Source organism: Talpa occidentalis, unplaced genomic scaffold (assembly GCF_014898055.3).
Source record: "Talpa occidentalis isolate TD23 unplaced genomic scaffold, MPIMG_talOcc4v2.1 talOcc4.3, whole genome shotgun sequence".
Taxonomy (NCBI): domain Eukaryota; kingdom Metazoa; phylum Chordata; class Mammalia; order Eulipotyphla; family Talpidae; genus Talpa; species Talpa occidentalis.
In genome coordinates this window covers 36,328,455-36,346,908 of record NW_023603184.1, presented here as the reverse complement: position 1 = coordinate 36,346,908, position 18,454 = coordinate 36,328,455, and the positions used below count along the sequence as shown (strand labels likewise).

Below are 18,454 nucleotides of genomic sequence, written 5' to 3'. Positions count from 1 at the left end.
CAGTCCACGACCAAAAGGCAAGTGCAGTTTCTTCACGTGTCTCTCGGCTCCACATGCCTTCTCCACGTCTCCTTCTGGCTCCATCCTGCTTCCTTCCTTCTCTTCTCTTTAGCTCCACCCTCGTTTGGGTGGGCCAGGGAACCTGGAACCTCCCCCTTTCCTGGGGACCACCCTGTTATACTATGACAAGGGAAAGTGCATCCCAGCTCTTTAGGTTTTCAGCAACAGGAAGGTAACAAACACGGACCAGGTTGGGGGAGGGGGCTGTAATGACATTATTATGCAAACTGTATTTACCCATCACCAAGTGAAGGAGGAAGTAAGTTGGGCTAGTAGGCAGTTAGGGTCACCTGCCCAGCCTTGAGCTGGCTTTCTAAACCATGCCTGAAACAGGGACTAATATAAGCTGATCCACATGTTGCAGAGAAGAGTTGGGGAGTGGGCCAGAGTCTGGGGGATGAAAGACTTCACCAGAGACAGACTAGAGAGCAGAAAAGGAGATTTTTTTTTTCTTTTTTTAATAATAAATTTTATTTTTATATTCCCTATACAATTGCTACCCCCTTATTTGACCCCAATCCCTTCCCTCCCCACCCCCCACCCCCCATAGTGTGTCTCTGGTTCATAGTTGTTTGTTGATTTTGATATTTTCTTTCTTATAGTTATTCTTTTTCCTGGTCCCTTAGATTTAAGTTTTCTAGATTCCTGCTATGAGTGAGACCATCCGGTATTTTTCTTCAGAAAAGGAGATTTTATTGAAACACACAAGTGAGAGGAACAGCGGGCCAGATGAGAGGGCCTGAGGCTGTTTCTACTCCAAGCACCACTGATTGGTTGGGTGACTAGTGTTGGGTGTGTCCTGACTCTGCATCTGGATCCTCAGCTTAACAGCCCAGTTCCCAGGGTCGCCCCACCCACAACCTTATTCAGTCAAGCCTCCCCAATTTGCCTGTTGAACAAGGATGGGGGGGTCTAGTTTTCAACTTTAATAATGACACCACACCATAAAACAATATCTTTGTGGGCCCAGGGTAATGCCATCTGCACATTCCATAAAAACAGATATTCAGCCAAGGGTGGCTGGCTCCCGGACTCCACAGATAACAGATTCAACTAGATAATAAATGTCTTCCTTTTCTGCCTAACTCTGGTCTTCAAGATGATTCTTTCCTCATGGAGATGAGGATCAAGTCGCTTGGAGTCCAGGAACTGCATGCACTTCCTTGTCTCCTTCGTTTTATTTTTTTTTTATTAAAGAATTTATTTATATATGCATACAAGAATTCTGGGGTACAGGTCAGAGGTGAGGGGTGAGAGGATTCACCAAAGACAGAGTGAGGAGCAGAACAGGAGGCTCTAATGAAATACACTGCTGAGGGGGAGCAGTGGGTGAGACAGGAGAGGTCAGCACTATGTGGGTAGGTGCTTGGGCCGGAGCTCAAACTCTGCTGCAGTGGATGGATGCAGATAGCTTCATAGTGCTGTGCTTAACCCCTTGCATCACAAGGGAGGCCCTCCTCTTTTTTTCCTTAAATATTTTATCTTATCTATCCTTGTTTTCTATACAATTAGAATTGTATCCTGGCTTTCTCATTTGTTCCAATACAGCCTTCTCAAATATACAGGGATCTGTGAACAAGAGACTCAAGCCAGGATAGTGAGCAGCAGGGGCAACAGCTATGGCATCAAACATCTTAGTGAACATCCAGGAAGAGGTGACCTGCCCCATCTGCCTGGACCTCTTGAAAGAGCCCCTAAGCCTAGACTGTGGCCACAGCTTCTGCCAAGTCTGCATCACTGCAAACAACAAGGAGTCCGCAGCAACCCAGGAAGAGAAGAGCAGCTGCCCTGTGTGCAGAATCAGTTACGAGCCTGGGCACCTGCGGCCTAATCGGCATCTGGCCAACATAGCGGAGCAGCTCAGAGGAGTCAAGATGAGCCCAGAGGGGGAGCAGAAGAAAGAGCTCTGTGTGCGCCATGGAGAGAAACTCCTGCTCTTCTGTAAGCAGGATGGGAAAGTCATTTGCTGGCTTTGTGAGCGGTCTCAGGAGCACCGTGGTCACCAGACCTTCCTCATTGAGGAGATTGTCCAGGAGTACCAGGTAGGAGAGCAGAATGCAATTTAAATAGCAGAATATATAGTTGATGGGAAATCTCTTCATTGCCTTGTCACCATAGCTCAGTGGTCTGTGATCTCTTTTCTTCCTGTGGTGATGATACAGGGGAAGATTCCCCCACTGCTCTAAGTTCTAGGGCTAGATGAGCAACGAGATTAATATCAGACAGATTGGAAGGAGAAAAAGACCACCTTTAATAACATACACATGGAGAATTTACATCATTGTAAACACTGAAATAAAATGGGATAGATCCAGTTTTTATTTATTTTTAAAGATTTATTTATTTATGCACACAAGAGCTGGGGTACAATCCAGTAGTGTGGGGGGGAGAGGACTCACCAGAGACAGAGTGGGGAACAGAACAGACGGATTGACTGAAATACACTGCTGAATGGAGCAGTGGGTGAGACAGGAGAGGTCTGCTGTGCCATGTGGGTCACCTCCCTGGCAGGGGATTGAACTCATGCCTCAGTGGCTGGGGATGACTTGATAGCACTGAGACTTTAGCCCCTGTGCCATGAGGGAGGCCCAGATCCAGTATTTATAACCTCTGTTAAGGATGGGTTAGGAGCCTGGGGTGTCAAGGAGGGAGGAGGAGGTCTCTGGGACCAGGAGGGGACAATTTCATGTGATACAACCTTGCCTTTAGATATTTGCCTTGCTTAAGATAGGTTTTACCGTGAAAAGTGTTTTTCTAGAGGCCTCCCTGGTGGCGTAGGAGTTAAGTCTCAGCCCTATCATCACAATGGTCTGAGTTCGATCATGGACCCGGGAGCTGACCCACACATGGCACAGCAGACTTCTGTCTCGCCCACTGCTCCCCTCAGCAGTGTATTTCAGCAGATTCTCCTGTTCTGCTCCCCACTCTGTTTCTGGTGAATGCTCTCACCCCCTTCACCTCTGGCCTACACCCCAGTTCTTCTGTGCATAAATAAAATCTTAAAGTTTATTTCTAGAGATGTTGCTAATTCTAGGTCATCTCTTTAAGATAACACTTCCTCATGAGACTCACAAAAATTTGATTTACCTTAGTTCTACCTATAAGTGGACACAAATTGAAATTTTCTAGCTTGGAAAAATCCTATCTAAACCTTTTGGTGTAAGAGAAATACTAGGCTCACTTTCCAACGTGGAGGACATTTCTGTGCCTTCAGCATGGTTACAAGAGACTTATTTAGAGTCAGAAGTAGGTGTTTTGAACCATGTGTTAAATGGGGGAGGGGGGTGCTAGTCCCCATGAAAATCCATCATTCCCTTTGCACATGAAGTGTAACTGAGGGACTGGGTAGATTGAGATGTTGCTTCTTTGCTGCAGGATCAGATTTCTCCTCTAGGACAAATAGAATCATCCTATCTTGGGGAAGGGATGGTGACTTCTCTCAGACTTCTGCCTGAGACTAAATACGTTCACACTTCAGATTTTCCTCTAAGTCGAAGGTTCTCATGATATTTCAGTTTCTGTGACTCTTATGTTTAGAGATCATCTGATTACTTCCTCCATGACCTGTATACAGATGTTGAGAAAGCCCATTGCTTGACTCTGGCTTGATTCCCCTCTCACAGGAGAAGCTCCAGGTCGCCCTTGAGCAGATGAGGGAAAAGCTGCAGGAATCTGGACATTTGGAAGCTGAAGTCAAAGAAAGGACAACTTCCTGGAAGGTAGGAGGAGGCTCTTTCTGCGGGATTTAGACAGAAATCTGGGAACTTCCTACCCTTTTGTTGTCGGATCATTAACATATCGCAAAGTCATTTGATTATCCTTTTCATCATTTCCCTGATGGAGGAGGGGATTGAAAAGTGAACCTGGCACAGGTGGATGGGTCTTTGGAGGGAAGGTTCATGTGGAGGACACTGGCCAGGACGGCAGTGCAGTCTCTGTTCCATTCCCATCATGTGTTTCAGTCTTTGACTCTCCTGCGGGAAGCCGTTCGGCCATGGCTCCTGGTTCTGGGCCAGTGTGCCACTTGGGCAGAGGGTGAGTGGTGCGGTCAGGAGTAGTCCAGCTGTGTGAACGTGGAGACCTACCCAGTTGCTCTGTTTGGCTCAGGGTTGGACTCAGTGCTGCAAACTTGGTCATTATTTTGGAATATAATAGAGGGGAAGTAGTATGTGAAGAGCCTCTTTAAGAATTGTTCTCTTAAAAAAAAAAAAAAAAGAATTGTTCTCTTGCTCTGTCTCACTTTGCTGTGAGAACTTTCCATTTACAGTGGTGCTGGTTCTGGTTCCTAGTCTCTGCCTGATGGGTTGAGTACCGCCTTTCTTTTCTCCCTAAGAGTCAAATACAAAGTGAGAGACAAGGTGTCCAGGCAGAGTTTGCAGAACTGAGAGGTCTCCTGGACTCGGCGGAGCAGAAGGAGCTACAAAACCTGAATAAGGAGAAAGAAGTCATTCTCCATAAACTGGCAGAGGATGAGAGTGAGCTCGTTCAGCAGAGCCAGTTGATAGACGTTCTCATCTCAGATCTGGAGCATCGATTGGAAGCATCAGACATAGACATGCTGCAGGTAATGTTACAGGGCAGGGAGAGGGGCAGCCCAGACCCCGCAAACCTGCCTGCTCTAAATAGGTTTGCCATCTGCTGCATCAACACTAAACAGGAGACTAATGAAAAGGAATTTTAATACAATTAGCAAACAATACAGGAAAGACAGAGAATATAGTTTTCAAGTCAAGCACCCACAGTTACCCATCCCCATGTGGGTAAAAGCCCCCCCAAATAGGATAGGCCCAGAGCAAGGCCCCAAAGCCTGGCACAAGTCCAAAGCACCTTTCAGTGGGAACCCACAGAAAAGGATCAAACCACCAGACAAGTCTGGAAGGAAAAGAACAAAACCAAAATCAAGGTAAAAGCTGCCACTGTCTCCTCCCCACGGGTCTCTCACCCATATCTCTGTCACCCAGTCCACGACCAAAAGGCAAGTGCAGTTTCCTCACGTGTTCTCTGGTCCATGTGCCTCCTCCAGGGCTCCTTCTGGCTCCATCCTGCTTCCTTCCTTCTCTTCTCTTCAGCTCCACCCTCCTTTGGGTGGGGCAGGGAACTTGGAACCTCCCTCTTTCCTGGGGACCACCCTGTTACAGTAAGATCTCAAAAGAAGCCCCAGCATCTGAGACATGAGAACCATGCGGGCAGATTTCCCTCCCCTTCTGTATTGCTGTGCTCTTTTTGGTGTGACACTAAGGTGCTTCTGCTCTGCAGTGTGCTTCCTGCATTTATAGGAATAATTGAATGCATAAATAACAAGGGGAAAACCTCGTTTTTATTAATGTATCAAGTACAGTGCAATTGTGTGAGCTTGGAATGAAGATGCATTTTATTCAGGTGTATTGGATATCCCTCTGTTATTGTGTGCTTCTGTTACGCATTTATTAGTTAAATCGAATGAAGCTTAGTCCAGAGGAACGGATGCACTTCAGAGTCTTAACAAGCATTTTTTCCCCCTCATAGAATGAGTAGAGATTTTTCCCCCTTGTTTTTCTATTTTCTGAGAAGAATTATTGAAGGCCTGGTATTTATTTTTAATCAGTGGAATTCACAAAATGATGTCTCATTCTGGCCCTTTTTGTGTGAAAGGGTACATATATGTGTATATATAATTATATATGTATGTAACTAAATATATATATAATTTATTTGTTTTAATTTTTTAATAATTTTTGAGTCCGTTTTTGGCAATGTGTGTCTTCATAGGAGTTTGTCTAATTTGTGTGCTTTGTAGATGCAAAGATACTCATAATAATTCTTTATCATCCCTTCAAGTCCTACAATATTCACTGTAATGTCTCCTTGATACCAAGCAAAACTAAGGTTTTTCACAGGGACTCAAAACTGAAAAGAAGAATAACCCATGTTGTCTATTCTAGGGGTTCTCGGTTACCTGGTCCATAAAGGCAAAGCAACCCAAATGGTGTGCTGAAAAGGTTTTAATTGGTTTGCCAAAGTGCTGGGAGGCAAAAGAGAACAGCAGGTGTAGGAGGGAGGCAGCTAAAAGCCTCCTAAGCAACAACAGTAGCAATCTGAAGTAGGACACCCCCCACAAAAAAAAGGGGTAGACCATCCAGAAGCAGGACTGGCAACCTTCCTGTTTTTTTTAAATTAATATTTTATTTTATATAATTCTTACATCATTTTTCATTTTCGCTCAATGTATGCATTTTCATTTTGGTTATATTCCCCATACAATTCCTCCCTGCGCCCTTATTTTGACCCTAGTTCTTCCTCTCCCCTTCCCTCCCCGACCCGCCCTAGTGTGTCTCTGGTTTAGAGTTCCATGTTGATTTTGATTTTTACTTTGTATTAATTAGTCTTTTTCCTGGTCCCTTGTTTAGGTTTTCTAAATTCCTGCTATGAGTGAGACCATCCAGAATTTTGTTTTTCATTCTGACTTATTTTGCTGAGCACGATCCCTTCTAGCTCCATCCATGCTGCTGCAAACTGCGTGTGTTTATCTTTTTTTGATTGCTGAGTAATATTCCATTGCGTATATGTACCACATCTTCTTGATCCAGTCATCTATTTTTGGGCATTTGGGTTGTTTCCATAGCTTAGCTATTGTAAACAGTGCTGCTATAAACATAGGGGTACAGGTGCCCTTTGGAATTAATGTTTCTGTGTCATTTGAGTAAATACCTAGGAGTGGAATTGCTAGATCATATGGAAGCTCTATCTTTAGTAGGTCACGAAATCTACACACAGCTCCCCATAGTGGTTGGACCAGTTTGAACTCCCACCAGCAATGCAGGAGAGCTTCTTTTTCTCCACAAACTCTCCAACATTTGTTGCTAGTTTTTTTGATATGTGCCATTCTCACTGGTGTAAGATGGTATCGCATTGTAGTTTTGACTTGCATTTTCCTGATTACAAGTGATGTTGAACATTTTTTCATATGCCTTTTGGCCATTTGCATTTCCTCTTCAGAGAAGTTTCTTTTTAGCTCTTCTGCCCATTTTTTGGCAGGATAATTTTCTTTGTTTTTGTTGAGTCTCATCAGCTCTTTGTAGATTTTTGTGATCAGTCCTTTATCATTAGTGTTGGGTGCAAAAATGTTCTCCCAGTCGGTGGGGTTTCTCTTTGTTTTTGTTATTGTCTCTTTTGCTGTGCAGAAGCTCTTTAATTTGATGTAGTCCCAGCTGTTTATCTTTGCCTTCACTATCACTGCTTTGGGTGATGTGTCTGTAAAGATGTCTTTGAGGTGCATGTGATGTAGTGTTTCACCTACATTTTCTTCTATGTATTTTTTAGTTTCAGGTCTTATGTCTAGTTCTTTATTTATTTTTATTTTTTATTTTTTTAAATAAATTTTATTTTTATATTCCCCTACAATTGCAACCCCCTTATTTTGACCCCAATCCCTCCCCTCCCCACATCCCACCCCCATAGAGTGTCTCTGGTTCATAGTTTTTTGTTGATTTTGATTTTCACTTTCTTACAGTTATTCTTTTTCCTGTTCCCTTATTTTAGTTTTCTAGATTCCTGCTATGAGTGAGACCATCTTGTATTTTTCTTTTTCTTTCTGGCTTATTTCGCTGAGCATGATCCCTTCCAGCGCCATCCATGTTGCTGCAAATTGCATGTGTTTATCTTTTTTGCATGCTGAGTAATATTCCATGGTGTATATGTACCACATCTTCTTGATCCAGTCATCTATTTTTGGGCATTTGGGTTGTTTCCAAAGCTTAGCTATTGTAAACAGTGCTGCTATAAACATAGGGGTGCAGGTGCTCTTTGGAATTGCTCTGTGTCCTTTGGGCAAATACCTAGGAGTGGAATTGCTGGATCATATGGAAGCTCTATGTTTAGTAGGTCCAGAAATCTCCACACAGCTCTCCATAGTGGTTGGACCAGTTTGCACTCCCACCAACAGTGCAGGAGATTTCCTTTTTCTCCACATCCTCGCCAACATTTGTTGTTGCTAGCTTTTTTAATATGTGCCATTCTCACTGGTGTAAGATGGTATCTCATGGTAGTTTTGATTTGCATTTCCCTGATTACAAGTGATGTTGAACATTTTTTTATATGCCTATTGGCCATTTGCATTTCCTCTTCAGAGAAGTTTCTTTTTAGCTCTTCTGCCCATTTTTTGACAGGATTATTTTCTTTGTTTGTGTTGAGTCTCATCAGCTCTTTGCAGATTTTTGTGATCAGTCCTTTATCATTAGTGTTGTGTGCAAAAATGTTCTCCCAGTCGGTGAGGTTTCTCTTTGTTTTTATTATTGTCTCTTTTGCTGTGCAGAAGCTCTTTAATTTGATGTAGTCCCAGCTGTTTATCTTTGCCTTCACTATCACTGCTTTGGGTGATGTGTCTGTAAAGATGTCTTTGATGTGCATATCCCGTAGTGTTTCGCCTATATTTCCTTCTATGTATTTTATGGTTTCAGGTCTTATGTCTACTTCTTTGATCCATTTTGACTTGGTTTTTGTGTATGATGTGAGGTAGTAGTCAAGCTTCATTCTTTTGCACATAGCCACCCAGTTTTCCCAGCACCATTTCTTGAATAAACTTTCTTTGCTCCAGTCCATATTCTTTGCTCCTTTGTCAAAGATTAGTTGACCATAAATCTGTGGGCTTATATCTAGATTTTCTATTTGGTTCCATAGGTCTGTGAGTCTATTCTGGGTCCAATACCATGCAGTTTTGATGATTATGGCTTTGTAGTATAGTTTGAAGTCTGGGAATGTGATGCCGCTATTCCCTTTTATTTTCACCCTCCTGCATTTTCAAACTGTATGCCAAGGCCCAGTTTCTCTCCTGGGTTCTCTCCTGGTGGTGGATGAGATGCAGGACTCTGAAGCTCTCTGAGTTTGTCTTGGATGTGTTCCTTCAGAAAGTCACTGCAGTCTTTCCGAGACCCTGTGTGTGTGTGGGGGGGGGGATGCTAGGGTTGGGGGTCAGGGTAGAGAAGGGATTGGGGAGGTATCCCCATGTGGAGAGGGTGGAAAGCTGTAGGCACTTTGGTGGTTGAAAACTAAGGTGACCACACCTGAGGACAGAGATCCTATATTGTGCAAAAATAAATATAGACATTTAAAGGATAATGTGAGAAGTAAAGAAGAAGGGAGAGAGAGAACTTGCAGATTGAAATTCTCTGCAGACCACAACATTAAAAAAAAAAATCACTAGAGTGCTGGCTCTCTTCCACCCTGTTTTATTTTTATAGTGGTGATTCTCTTTTTCCCTTTTTTCTTAGTTTCTGTCTAGTCGATTTTATTGATATTTTTATAGAGCAAACTTTTATATTTCGTTGATTTCTTTTATGTTTAATCATTTGTTTCTGATCTCTACATAATTATAGTGTGTGTTGTATGTGGTTAGCTTACTGTTCCTTTTCTACTTTCTTAAAATGGAAATTTAGAAAACATGTTTTCTGGTTTAGTGTTTAATAATATAAATGTATTGCTTTAACTGTATTCCATATATTAGTATTGTTTCGTTTTTAGTTTCATTCAGTCCAACTTATTTTCAACTGTTTTTGCAATTTTTTTTGCTGTTTACCCTTGGAATGTGTTTGTGTGCTTTTTTTTTTTTTTTTTTTTCCTTAAATTGCATTGATTTAACAGCTTGGTGAAGGTACTGATGAGACATTCTAAATTACTGGTTACTGTTACTTTTCTAATGAAAATATTAATCTGCAGATTAGAGAAAAAACTGAGTAAAAATAGTCAATTAGCTGCCAATAGGTACGTGTAAAATTCAAGGGACTGCATGAAGTCACTTGTAAAGAGTTTAATGTGAGGAGAGAGAGACAGGAAAAGTACTTACATTAATTGTGTCTGTGTGCACCTCATAAAAGTCATGCAAACTTATTGAAGAATATTATAATTTTTTAAATTCCCCAAAGCCTAGCATAAAGCTTGACAAATGGTAGCATACACATTCCATTTCTGCTGAATACACAAAAGACCCATTAATTATTCAATCATCTCAGAGGGAGTCTGCATCTGGGGAATAAAATTATGGGTTTCCAGTTTTCCTTACAAGTATGTCTCTCATCTCCAGATACATAGTTGACTTCCACAAGAGTCAAAACTGTTTCTACCTCTTGAGAAACCTGACAGCATCACATGAGTTCTGGAATATCTGACCTAGGTCTTGTCTCTGCATTTGTCTCTGACAATGGGACCAACTCTACCCCATCTAATCAGGGGGCTGAGGAGATGTGATGAGGCCTTATAAGTGGGGAGAGCCTATTACTTCTTGACTCATGATTTTTTTTTAATTAATTGATTTATTTTTTATTTTTCTCCTAGGAAGTGCCTGACATCATACAAAGGTATGTGTGGGAGGCCAGCGATGGTCTTTTTGTGCTGTGGAGAGATGTTTAATGCTTTTTAGAGTACTCTGGTCTTCACTAACAGTGAAGCATCATTGTGGGCAGGGAAATATGGGTGTACTTTTGTCTTAAATTTCTGTTTATAAAAAATGGGTTGCGAATGGACCAGATGCTATGGAAAGGAATGGGAATGGAAGGAAGCTGACAAGTTTGGGTCAGTAGTAGCTTTGAAGATAAAGCATTTGACAAATGGCCAGTGGGCACATGTAAAAATGTTCAGCATCACTAGTTACCAGGGAAATCCAAATCAAAACCACAATGAGATACCACCTCACTCTAGTGTGAATGGCATGCACCAGAGAAAAAAAAAAGGAAATGACAAATGCTGGACAGGATGTGGAGACAAAGGGACAATCTTACACCGCTGGGGGATTGTAAACTGGTGTAGCCAATATGGAAAGCTGTGTGGAGCTTCCTTAGAACACTGAAAACATATCTCCATCTGATCCAGTGATCCCACTCCTAGGAATCTACCCAAAGAACACAAAAACACTAATTTGAAAGGAAAAATACACTCCTGTGTTTATTGCACACTATTTATCATAGCCAGGATATAGAAACAACCCAAATACCCCAAAATAGAAGAATGGATCAAAAAGTTGTGGTATAGGGCCTCCCTGGTGGTGCAGCAGTTAAGTGCTGTGCTGCGAAGCTGCCCGCAGCCTCTGCAGCACCGGTTCGATCCCCGACCACCGGGCGAAGGTCCCACATGGCACGCAGACCTCTCCTGACACGCCTGCTGCTCCCCTAAGCAGTGTGTTTCGTCCATCTGCCTGTTCTGCTCTCTGCCTTGGTGAATTTTCTCACCCTCCCACACCTCTAACTTACCCAGCTTTGTATAAATAAATAAATAAATCTTAAAAAAAAAGTTGTGGTATATACAATGGACTATTATTCAGTGATCAAAACAGACAAACTATTTGCAGCAATATAGATGGAGCAGGAAAAGGATTATGCTAGCCAAAATCAGTCATCAGGAAAAAGATAAATACCAATGATCTCACTTATATGTGGAATGTAGAGAAACCAAATGAAAAGTGGAGAAAAAGTCAAAACTAGCAAGCTGACCATAGCTCTGAGGCATATAGCAAAGCAGGGGGAAGGAAGGAGGTCAAAACAGGAGGGACAAGGAGAAGGGGATATGGTGATGGTTCACAAGTGACACGGGGGTGGCAGAACCTTGGGAACTACAATGATATAAGAAAAAAATAACTAAAAAAAAAAAAAAAATCAAGACTTTACGTTATCTGTGGTCACAGACCTCTATGACCTCATCAATTTTATTAACTCTGTGTGCTTCTATCTAGGGTTCTTTCATATCTCATGTGCTTGACTGTCATAGGGGGAAGCCCAGATCTTCTTTTTCTGCAAAGCACCCAGAATTAGCAACATACTTTTATATCTAAATTTCATAGACCATCTCGTGGGATATTTGGGTCCTGCTGTAAGAAAGTGATTCATCTCCTCACACACTCTGGCCCCAGGTATCAAGAGGCAGCATCTTACTTTAAATTCATATCTACCTGGCAGCATCAGCCTCTTTCTGAACACACAATATCCAGACCACTGTTCGGCTGGAGATCATCATGTATTTCCCAAGTGTTTGCAATTATTCTCAGGGAGACTGATTATTAAATGTTATTCTGAGGGCCTCCCTAGTGGGGAGTAGAGTTTGAAATCTTGGTTGTCTCCAGGGAGTGTTCCCAAACTTGATGTATCTCAGACACCCAGGAGCCAATTTCTGGAGGCTTCCTTTCTGTTTTTCTCTGGATCCCAAATGCATATGGTGACTTTTCCACACATTATTTTTTTAAGGTAATAAAGTTTTATTTTGTCAAATCTATTATTACACATATTTTCATATGGTTTGTAGCAAGTAGATGGAGACATATTAATGATTTAACTTTGTAAGGAAGCAACTGCTCTTTAGAGGTCAAGTTGTACCCAGAGACGCACAGAGGTAGACATCAGCCCATTTTTTTCCTGACTCTGAGGTCAGCATTTACTCTTTTTTTCTCATAGTTTCCAGGTAAGACTTCAAGTGCATTCCTTGGAGTAAAGAGATAAGAAGTCAGTAGTTTTGACAGGGCAACATGTTAGAGGTGTGGGGATCTATTTTTCTCATTCTAGGTGTTGGAATTTCACTCTGAAGAAGCCAAAAACTTTTCCCGAACAACCAAGACGTGTGTTCCAAGCTCCGGAACTGAGAGCGATGCTGCGAGGGCTTACCGGTGAGGCTTGGTCACCCGGGTGGGCAACTGTGGGGTGTTGCAATGGCAGGGACCAAATGAGGAAGAAACGCAGCTTTTAGGTATGGACAGTGATGCTGGGGGCACTGGAGACCGTGGCTGAGGAAATGTCCTGTTGAGTGGGGATCGGCCAGGAGTCAGCACTACCCTTATTTACTAGTTTACTCCCTGCCATAATTCCAGCAACTTCCCTTAATCTGGAGAGGAGATGGAGTTCATGCTGTGGTCTTTGCTTAGATTTACCAGTTTAGTTTTTTTTTTTTTTAATCATTTCAGACCTGGCGAGTGTGCGATGCTACTGGGGTAAGGATAAATCTTCGTGTCATCAAACTTCTCCATTCTATTTACTTCATCTTTCTGAAGTTTTTGATTTCTAGTAAAGCTCATATTTTAAAACTACTATTTCTCATTCTAATACACAGAGTGAGTCTGCAGTGTTTTATTTCTCCCTAAAACCAAAATTCTTTCCATTTCCTGCTAAGTTATTCTCATGATTCTTCTCACAATGTCATGTATAAAGATACTTCATGTCCCTCACCCAAAACTTTAATTTTTCTCAGTTGATGTCACCTTGAATCAGACCAGCAATGGACGCAGCGTTCGGATTTCTGCAAATAAGAGAGAAGTGAATTCTTTGTGGGACAATACTCCAGTTAAAACATATCCGAATTACTGTTATGGAGATTTTTCTGGTGTTATAAAATATCCGAATTACTATTATGGAGATTACTCTGTCCTGGGATCACCATTTTTCAAGAATGGGAAACATTACTGGGAGGTAGATGTATCCAACAAAAGTTCCTGGATCCTGGGGGTGTGTGGGGAAAACCATTGTCAAAGAAATGTAAATAACCCCCCTAATAACCAAAATATTTATGCTGGATTACAGCCTAGATTTTGCATTTGGGCTATAGGGTTACAGAATCAATCAGAGTATCACGCTTTTGATGAGGAGACTCACTCCCAGACACCCAAGATGTTGTCTCTTTCCATGAAGGTCCCTCCCAGTCGTGTTGGGATTTTCCTTGATTGTGAGGCGGGCACTGTCTCATTTTACAACGTCACAAACCACGGATCACACATCTATGAATTCTCCAAGTGTGGCTTTCCTGAGAAAGTTTGTCCATATTTGAATCCTCTGAAATGTACATTGCCCATGACTATTTGCAAACCAGGCCCTTGAGCCTTCTTGATCCTCATGCACTTCCCTGGAGTGCCTTTTGCCTTGGGGGCATCTAAGGCACTGAGCTTATTTCCAACATTCTGCCACCTTCCTTGCTGTCTCCATTCTTTTGCATTTTGACATCCTTTATTTATCAACAGGGTGTATCACTTGCCCTATGTTAGATTTTTCCTAAATATCATGCACACTAGGAGAGGCTCTTAATTTATCAATTTCTATTCTCCCGAGGAAAAATGAGGCCTCCTGACCTCTGTCAAATATTTGGTACTGGGAGCCGTGCTACTCTTGTCGTAGACAAAGGTCCAGGCATGGGGCAGGTTCCTAAAAGTCAGGAATCTTGTTAGCTGACTCCTGCTTGTTTCTCCTCATTTGTTTATGGCTAGTTTCTACCATTGTTAAAATACACATTTAAAAGTAAAACTGTACATGCTGTTTGATCAGTTACTGAATAAACAATTTGATGGCAAATGGCACAGTGTGATATAAATATTACATTTTTAATAAAATTAGTAACTCTCTGCCAAAAGGCAGCAATTCAACATTTGGCCGTACATTAACAAGTGAAAAAACTGGGAACAAAAGGCTGTAGATATCTCTCTGCCAAGTCTTTAATATGGATATGTGGTCTTTTGTGGCAAGGGCTAAATGGAGAAGGAAATTCTCTTACTTTAAAGATAGGGCCTCCCTGTGGCACAGAGGTTCAGTGCTGGCTGGTTCTGTGCTGGGTTGTGAAGCTGCCCTCAGCAGCCTCTGCAGCACCAGGAGAGGGCCCCACATGGCATGCAGACCTCCTGCCTCCCGCTGCTCCCCTCAGTAGTGTACTTCTGCTCTCTGCTCTGGCTCTGGTGAATTCTCTTACCCTCCCTTGCTTCTCACTGTACCCAGTGCTTGTATGTATAAAAAATAAATAAATAAATCTTTTTTTAATAAAAAAATAAAGTTAAAGATAGCAGTTGGGTGGCAGGCCCGAGACATGCTCCAAGTGTAAGAAAATTCCTAATAAGCCAGGAGGTGCCATAGCGGGCTCCTGCTAAATTCTTCCTGTTTGTTTTGGGCTAATTCCCCTGGAGGTGACAGTGAGTATGGTGGCTGTTAGAGTGTGCATTCAAGAATAAGTCAACAGCAATTTGTGACTGGTTGAGCTAATAATCATGGCAGCACAAATAATGCACTCCGAAGTTGTCAATGTTACAACTACTGATATGTTACATATTAACCATTATTGAAAACCAAAAGCTCTAACCATCTTTGGCCCTGACTCTGATGAACTATTTGTAGTTGCTTACAGCTACAAACAACAATCAGCAATCTCACAGAAAAAGAAATTTTCCCTTGATCTTAGTTAGATATGAAAACTAGGCTGACTAGATAAGTTGAGGTGTAATAGGTAAAAAAACTCTTCTGTGAGATTAGGAAAATGCCTCCCTTACTTGAGAGCTTGGGTCTAGGGAAGAGTCAATGCATCTTCCTTCCCCCAGATAACTTCCTGTGCTAGTTAATCCTTTACTATGGTAAACATAGAAATGTTAGTTGCAGTCACATAAGCTTTTTGCTAGTAATAAAAGATAAATGACTATTCTAAGAACACTTTTGTTTAGCAAAAGTGCCTCCTTTAAATCAAAAAATAATAAAGGTCACGACCTCTGCAGGAGGACAAATAAACCCTTGGCTGTTCTTGGGAAAGATGTGATTGTTATCTTCCTGCCCTAATGCATATGCTAATACATTCCTGCTTTGCTTAAAATGTATAAAGGGCCTCTGAGACCCTCAGCAGGATGATGCCTGCATCTGATCCTGTGTCAGACTCTCCTCATTCCTTCTCCCTCCCCCTCAACCCACAATTGTGCCAACGCCCTCCCATCCTCTAGAAACCCCTGACACCCAGGCTGCTGTGGTGGGCTCCCAGCAATTTGGGATCTCATTTTCTCTGCCACTGACTTAGAAAATGAAGGTATTAAATAGAAAATGTCATAAATGATAGGTGCTAAGAGAGGAAGTAGTGTTCACAGCATTTAAATTCAAGTCTTGTCACTCCATATACCAGCAGTTTATCCTGGAATAAATTACTTTTTTTTTTTTAAAGGCATTATTTCATCTTTTTAATAGCTGAGTTGTATTCCATTGTGGTTTTGGTTTTTTTTTTTTTTTTAAAGATTTATCTTTATTTATACACGCACTGGGTACAGTCAGAAGCGCGGGTTGGTGAGAGAATTCACCAGAGCCAGAGCGGGGAGCAGAGCAGGCAGAAGGACCGGAGTACACTGCTGAGGGGAGCAGCGGGCGGCAGAAGAGGTCTGCGTGCCATGTGGGACCCTCCTCTGGTGGCCAGGGAGCAGCAGGGGATCGAACCGGTGCTGCAGAGGCTGCAGGCAGCTTCGCAATCCAGCACTCAACCGCTGCGCCACCGGGGAGGCCCTGGAATAACATACTTAAAAGCTGTGTTAATTTTCTTCATTTTTTTAATACATTTTTTACGTCATTTTTTCAATTTTGCACAATGTTCGCATTTTCTTCTTGGTTATAGTCCCCACAGGATTCCCACCCCCCTTGTTTTGATCCTACTTCCTCCTCTTCCCCGCCTCTCCCTGGTGTGTCTCTGGTTTGTAGTTGCTTGTTGATTTCTTAAACTAATCTTGGTCCAAAAAACCACAACTGACCCACTTTGTGAGAAATGAAATTGTTACAGAGTGTAATCTTCGTAAAAAGGGAGGTTCTGTGTTCCCTGCCTCACCTACAGAGGGCAGAGCTAGTGGGGAGGAGAAGCTGCAGACATCTGTGGGGAGAGCCCCAGAGGGGAGATTGGAGGAAGCATGTGGAGTAGAGACAAGTGAAGAAGACCTGCTCACTTCTCAGCTTTGGACTTGCACCATGGACTTGGGGGGACATGGAAGAACCCCTGGAATCTGAGACATGGAGGGAAACTTGAGAGAGGTGGAGGTAGAGGCCGACAACGGCAGCCATTACCTTGATTTGTACTTTATTTTGCAATTTTTCTTTCAGACTTGCTTGCCAACGATGCCTATTTTCTGTGGTTCCTTGCCAGAAGGTGCCATAGACTGGTGGAAAGCTTTGGGCTTCAGTGGCCTGCTTTGGGCCAATCCTGTTTGACTGGAAACTTACCTTGGAGGAGATGAATAACTTGGGGTGTTTTATTAGAAAACTCTTAACCCTTTCTTCCCCCTATGCACAGTATCCTGTTAAATCTTTCACACTAAGAATATGTATTAGTTTTCTTTCAACAGGGTTACTCTGGCTTTGTTTTAAGAAATAAGACTTTGTTTTAAGAAATAGTGCAGGGTCTCCACTGTGGCGCAGCGGTTGAGCGCTGGGTTGTGAAGCTGCCCACAGCCTCTTCAGCACTGGTTCGATCCCTGGCTGCTCCCTGGCCACCAGAGGAGAGTCCCACATGGCGCACAGACCCCTCCTGCCGCCCGCTGCTCCCCTCAGCAGTGTACTTCAGTCCTTCTGCCTGCTCTGCTCCCCGCTCTGGCACTGGTGAGTTCTCTCACCCTTCCATGCTTCTGACTGTACCCAGTGCTTGTATAAATAAATAAATAAAAATAAATAAATCTTTAAAAAAAAAAAGAAATAGAACTTGATTAAATATTACATGGTCTTTGAATTTTAGCTAATTATGAAATAAATGGTTCTGTATAGCTCTCTGGTCTTAAGTTTTTCATTTACCTGCAGTAATTCTATTTCATGGAAATTTGAATTTGAGCTCTCTTTACCCAGCTGCTGCTTCATTACAAGAGTCAGAAGTACACTTTTGGGATTTAACAATGGTGTCAATAAGTGTTCGCCCTGGTCAGCCTAACTTTTGCAGTTATGGATAGTATTGCAGAGCTTCAGGCCACGTGCCTTTGCTTCCTGTGATAGGCGGGGGAACTATTTCTATGATAGATGATGATTTAGGGCTTGTTGGAATCCTGGTGTCTTTGGGTATTTTTTTCTCAGCTCATTACCATGGAGTTCAGGTAAAAATAAAAGTGCATTGTTGGTCAGATAGTAACTGCTGCTATCCTGCTTGCCCCTCGGAATTCCCCCCTCACCACTTTTGAATGACTTTTGATGACACAGGTTCCAAGGTGGAAAGTGTTTCTGTGTGTTTGTGTGTGTGTACCTATATTTTGGTATGCATTTGTGGGTACTGGCAAAATTGATCAAAGTTTTAAACTACGCATCAAGCAGGACTGTGAGTGGAAAGGAACTATTTCAGTCACCGCACTCCGTGAACTGGAGCTGTGAAGAACCCTGCAGGATTAGCAGCGGAGGTGAGTGAATGGCTCCAGGTGCCATTAGAGAAAAACAAAGACTCTGGAGATCAACACACAGCCCCAGGCCAGCTGGTAAGCTTGCGCAGAAAAGCGGCATGCTTGAAAAGAAAATGCGGATCATGGCTGCCCAGGTCCCCATGCCTGCGACCTAGGCTTGTGGGGAGACGCACAGGGGCCCTCACTGAGGTGAATGTCCCTCACTGAGTAATCAGAAACCAGGCGCCCGGACACGGGAGCAGGGTGCAAAAGGCGCCAATACTGCGGACACTGAACTGAGCTACAGCCCACGTCCTGGAC

At 42.6% G+C, this 18,454-nt stretch overlaps 2 protein-coding genes across 2 annotated transcripts in view; both read left to right on the top strand.

Annotated features, from left to right (window-relative positions):
* The window catches only part of LOC119255570 (tripartite motif-containing protein 5-like), a 37,277-nt gene extending 35,600 nt beyond the window's left edge, over positions 1–1,677 (top strand). The window contains exon 5 of the mRNA XM_054699482.1: positions 1,609–1,677. Within this exon, the coding sequence (XP_054555457.1) occupies positions 1,609–1,635 (27 nt within the window). The 3' untranslated portion in view covers positions 1,636–1,677. The remainder of the gene's footprint in view (positions 1–1,608) is intronic.
* On the top strand, positions 1,677–14,348 carry LOC119255571 (E3 ubiquitin-protein ligase TRIM34-like). The gene is made up of 7 exons (XM_037522825.2): positions 1,677–2,102; positions 3,684–3,779; positions 4,394–4,624; positions 10,366–10,388; positions 12,579–12,679; positions 12,974–13,000; positions 13,258–14,348. Exons 1-7 carry the CDS (start codon positions 1,680–1,682, stop codon positions 13,878–13,880), a joined length of 1,524 nt encoding a protein of 507 aa, XP_037378722.1. The 5' UTR covers positions 1,677–1,679; the 3' UTR covers positions 13,881–14,348.
* The last annotated feature ends 4,106 nt before the right edge of the window (positions 14,349–18,454 follow it).

Coding starts and splice junctions, on each gene's coding strand:
- LOC119255571 (XM_037522825.2), top strand. CDS start 1,680: ATGGCATCAAACATCTTAGTGAACATCCAGGAAGAGGTGACCTGCCCC. Junction 4,625..10,365: donor CAGACATAGACATGCTGCAG/GTAATGTTACAG, acceptor TTTTTCTCCTAG/GAAGTGCCTGACATCATACA. Junction 12,680..12,973: donor GATGCTGCGAGGGCTTACCG/GTGAGGCTTGGT, acceptor TAATCATTTCAG/ACCTGGCGAGTGTGCGATGC.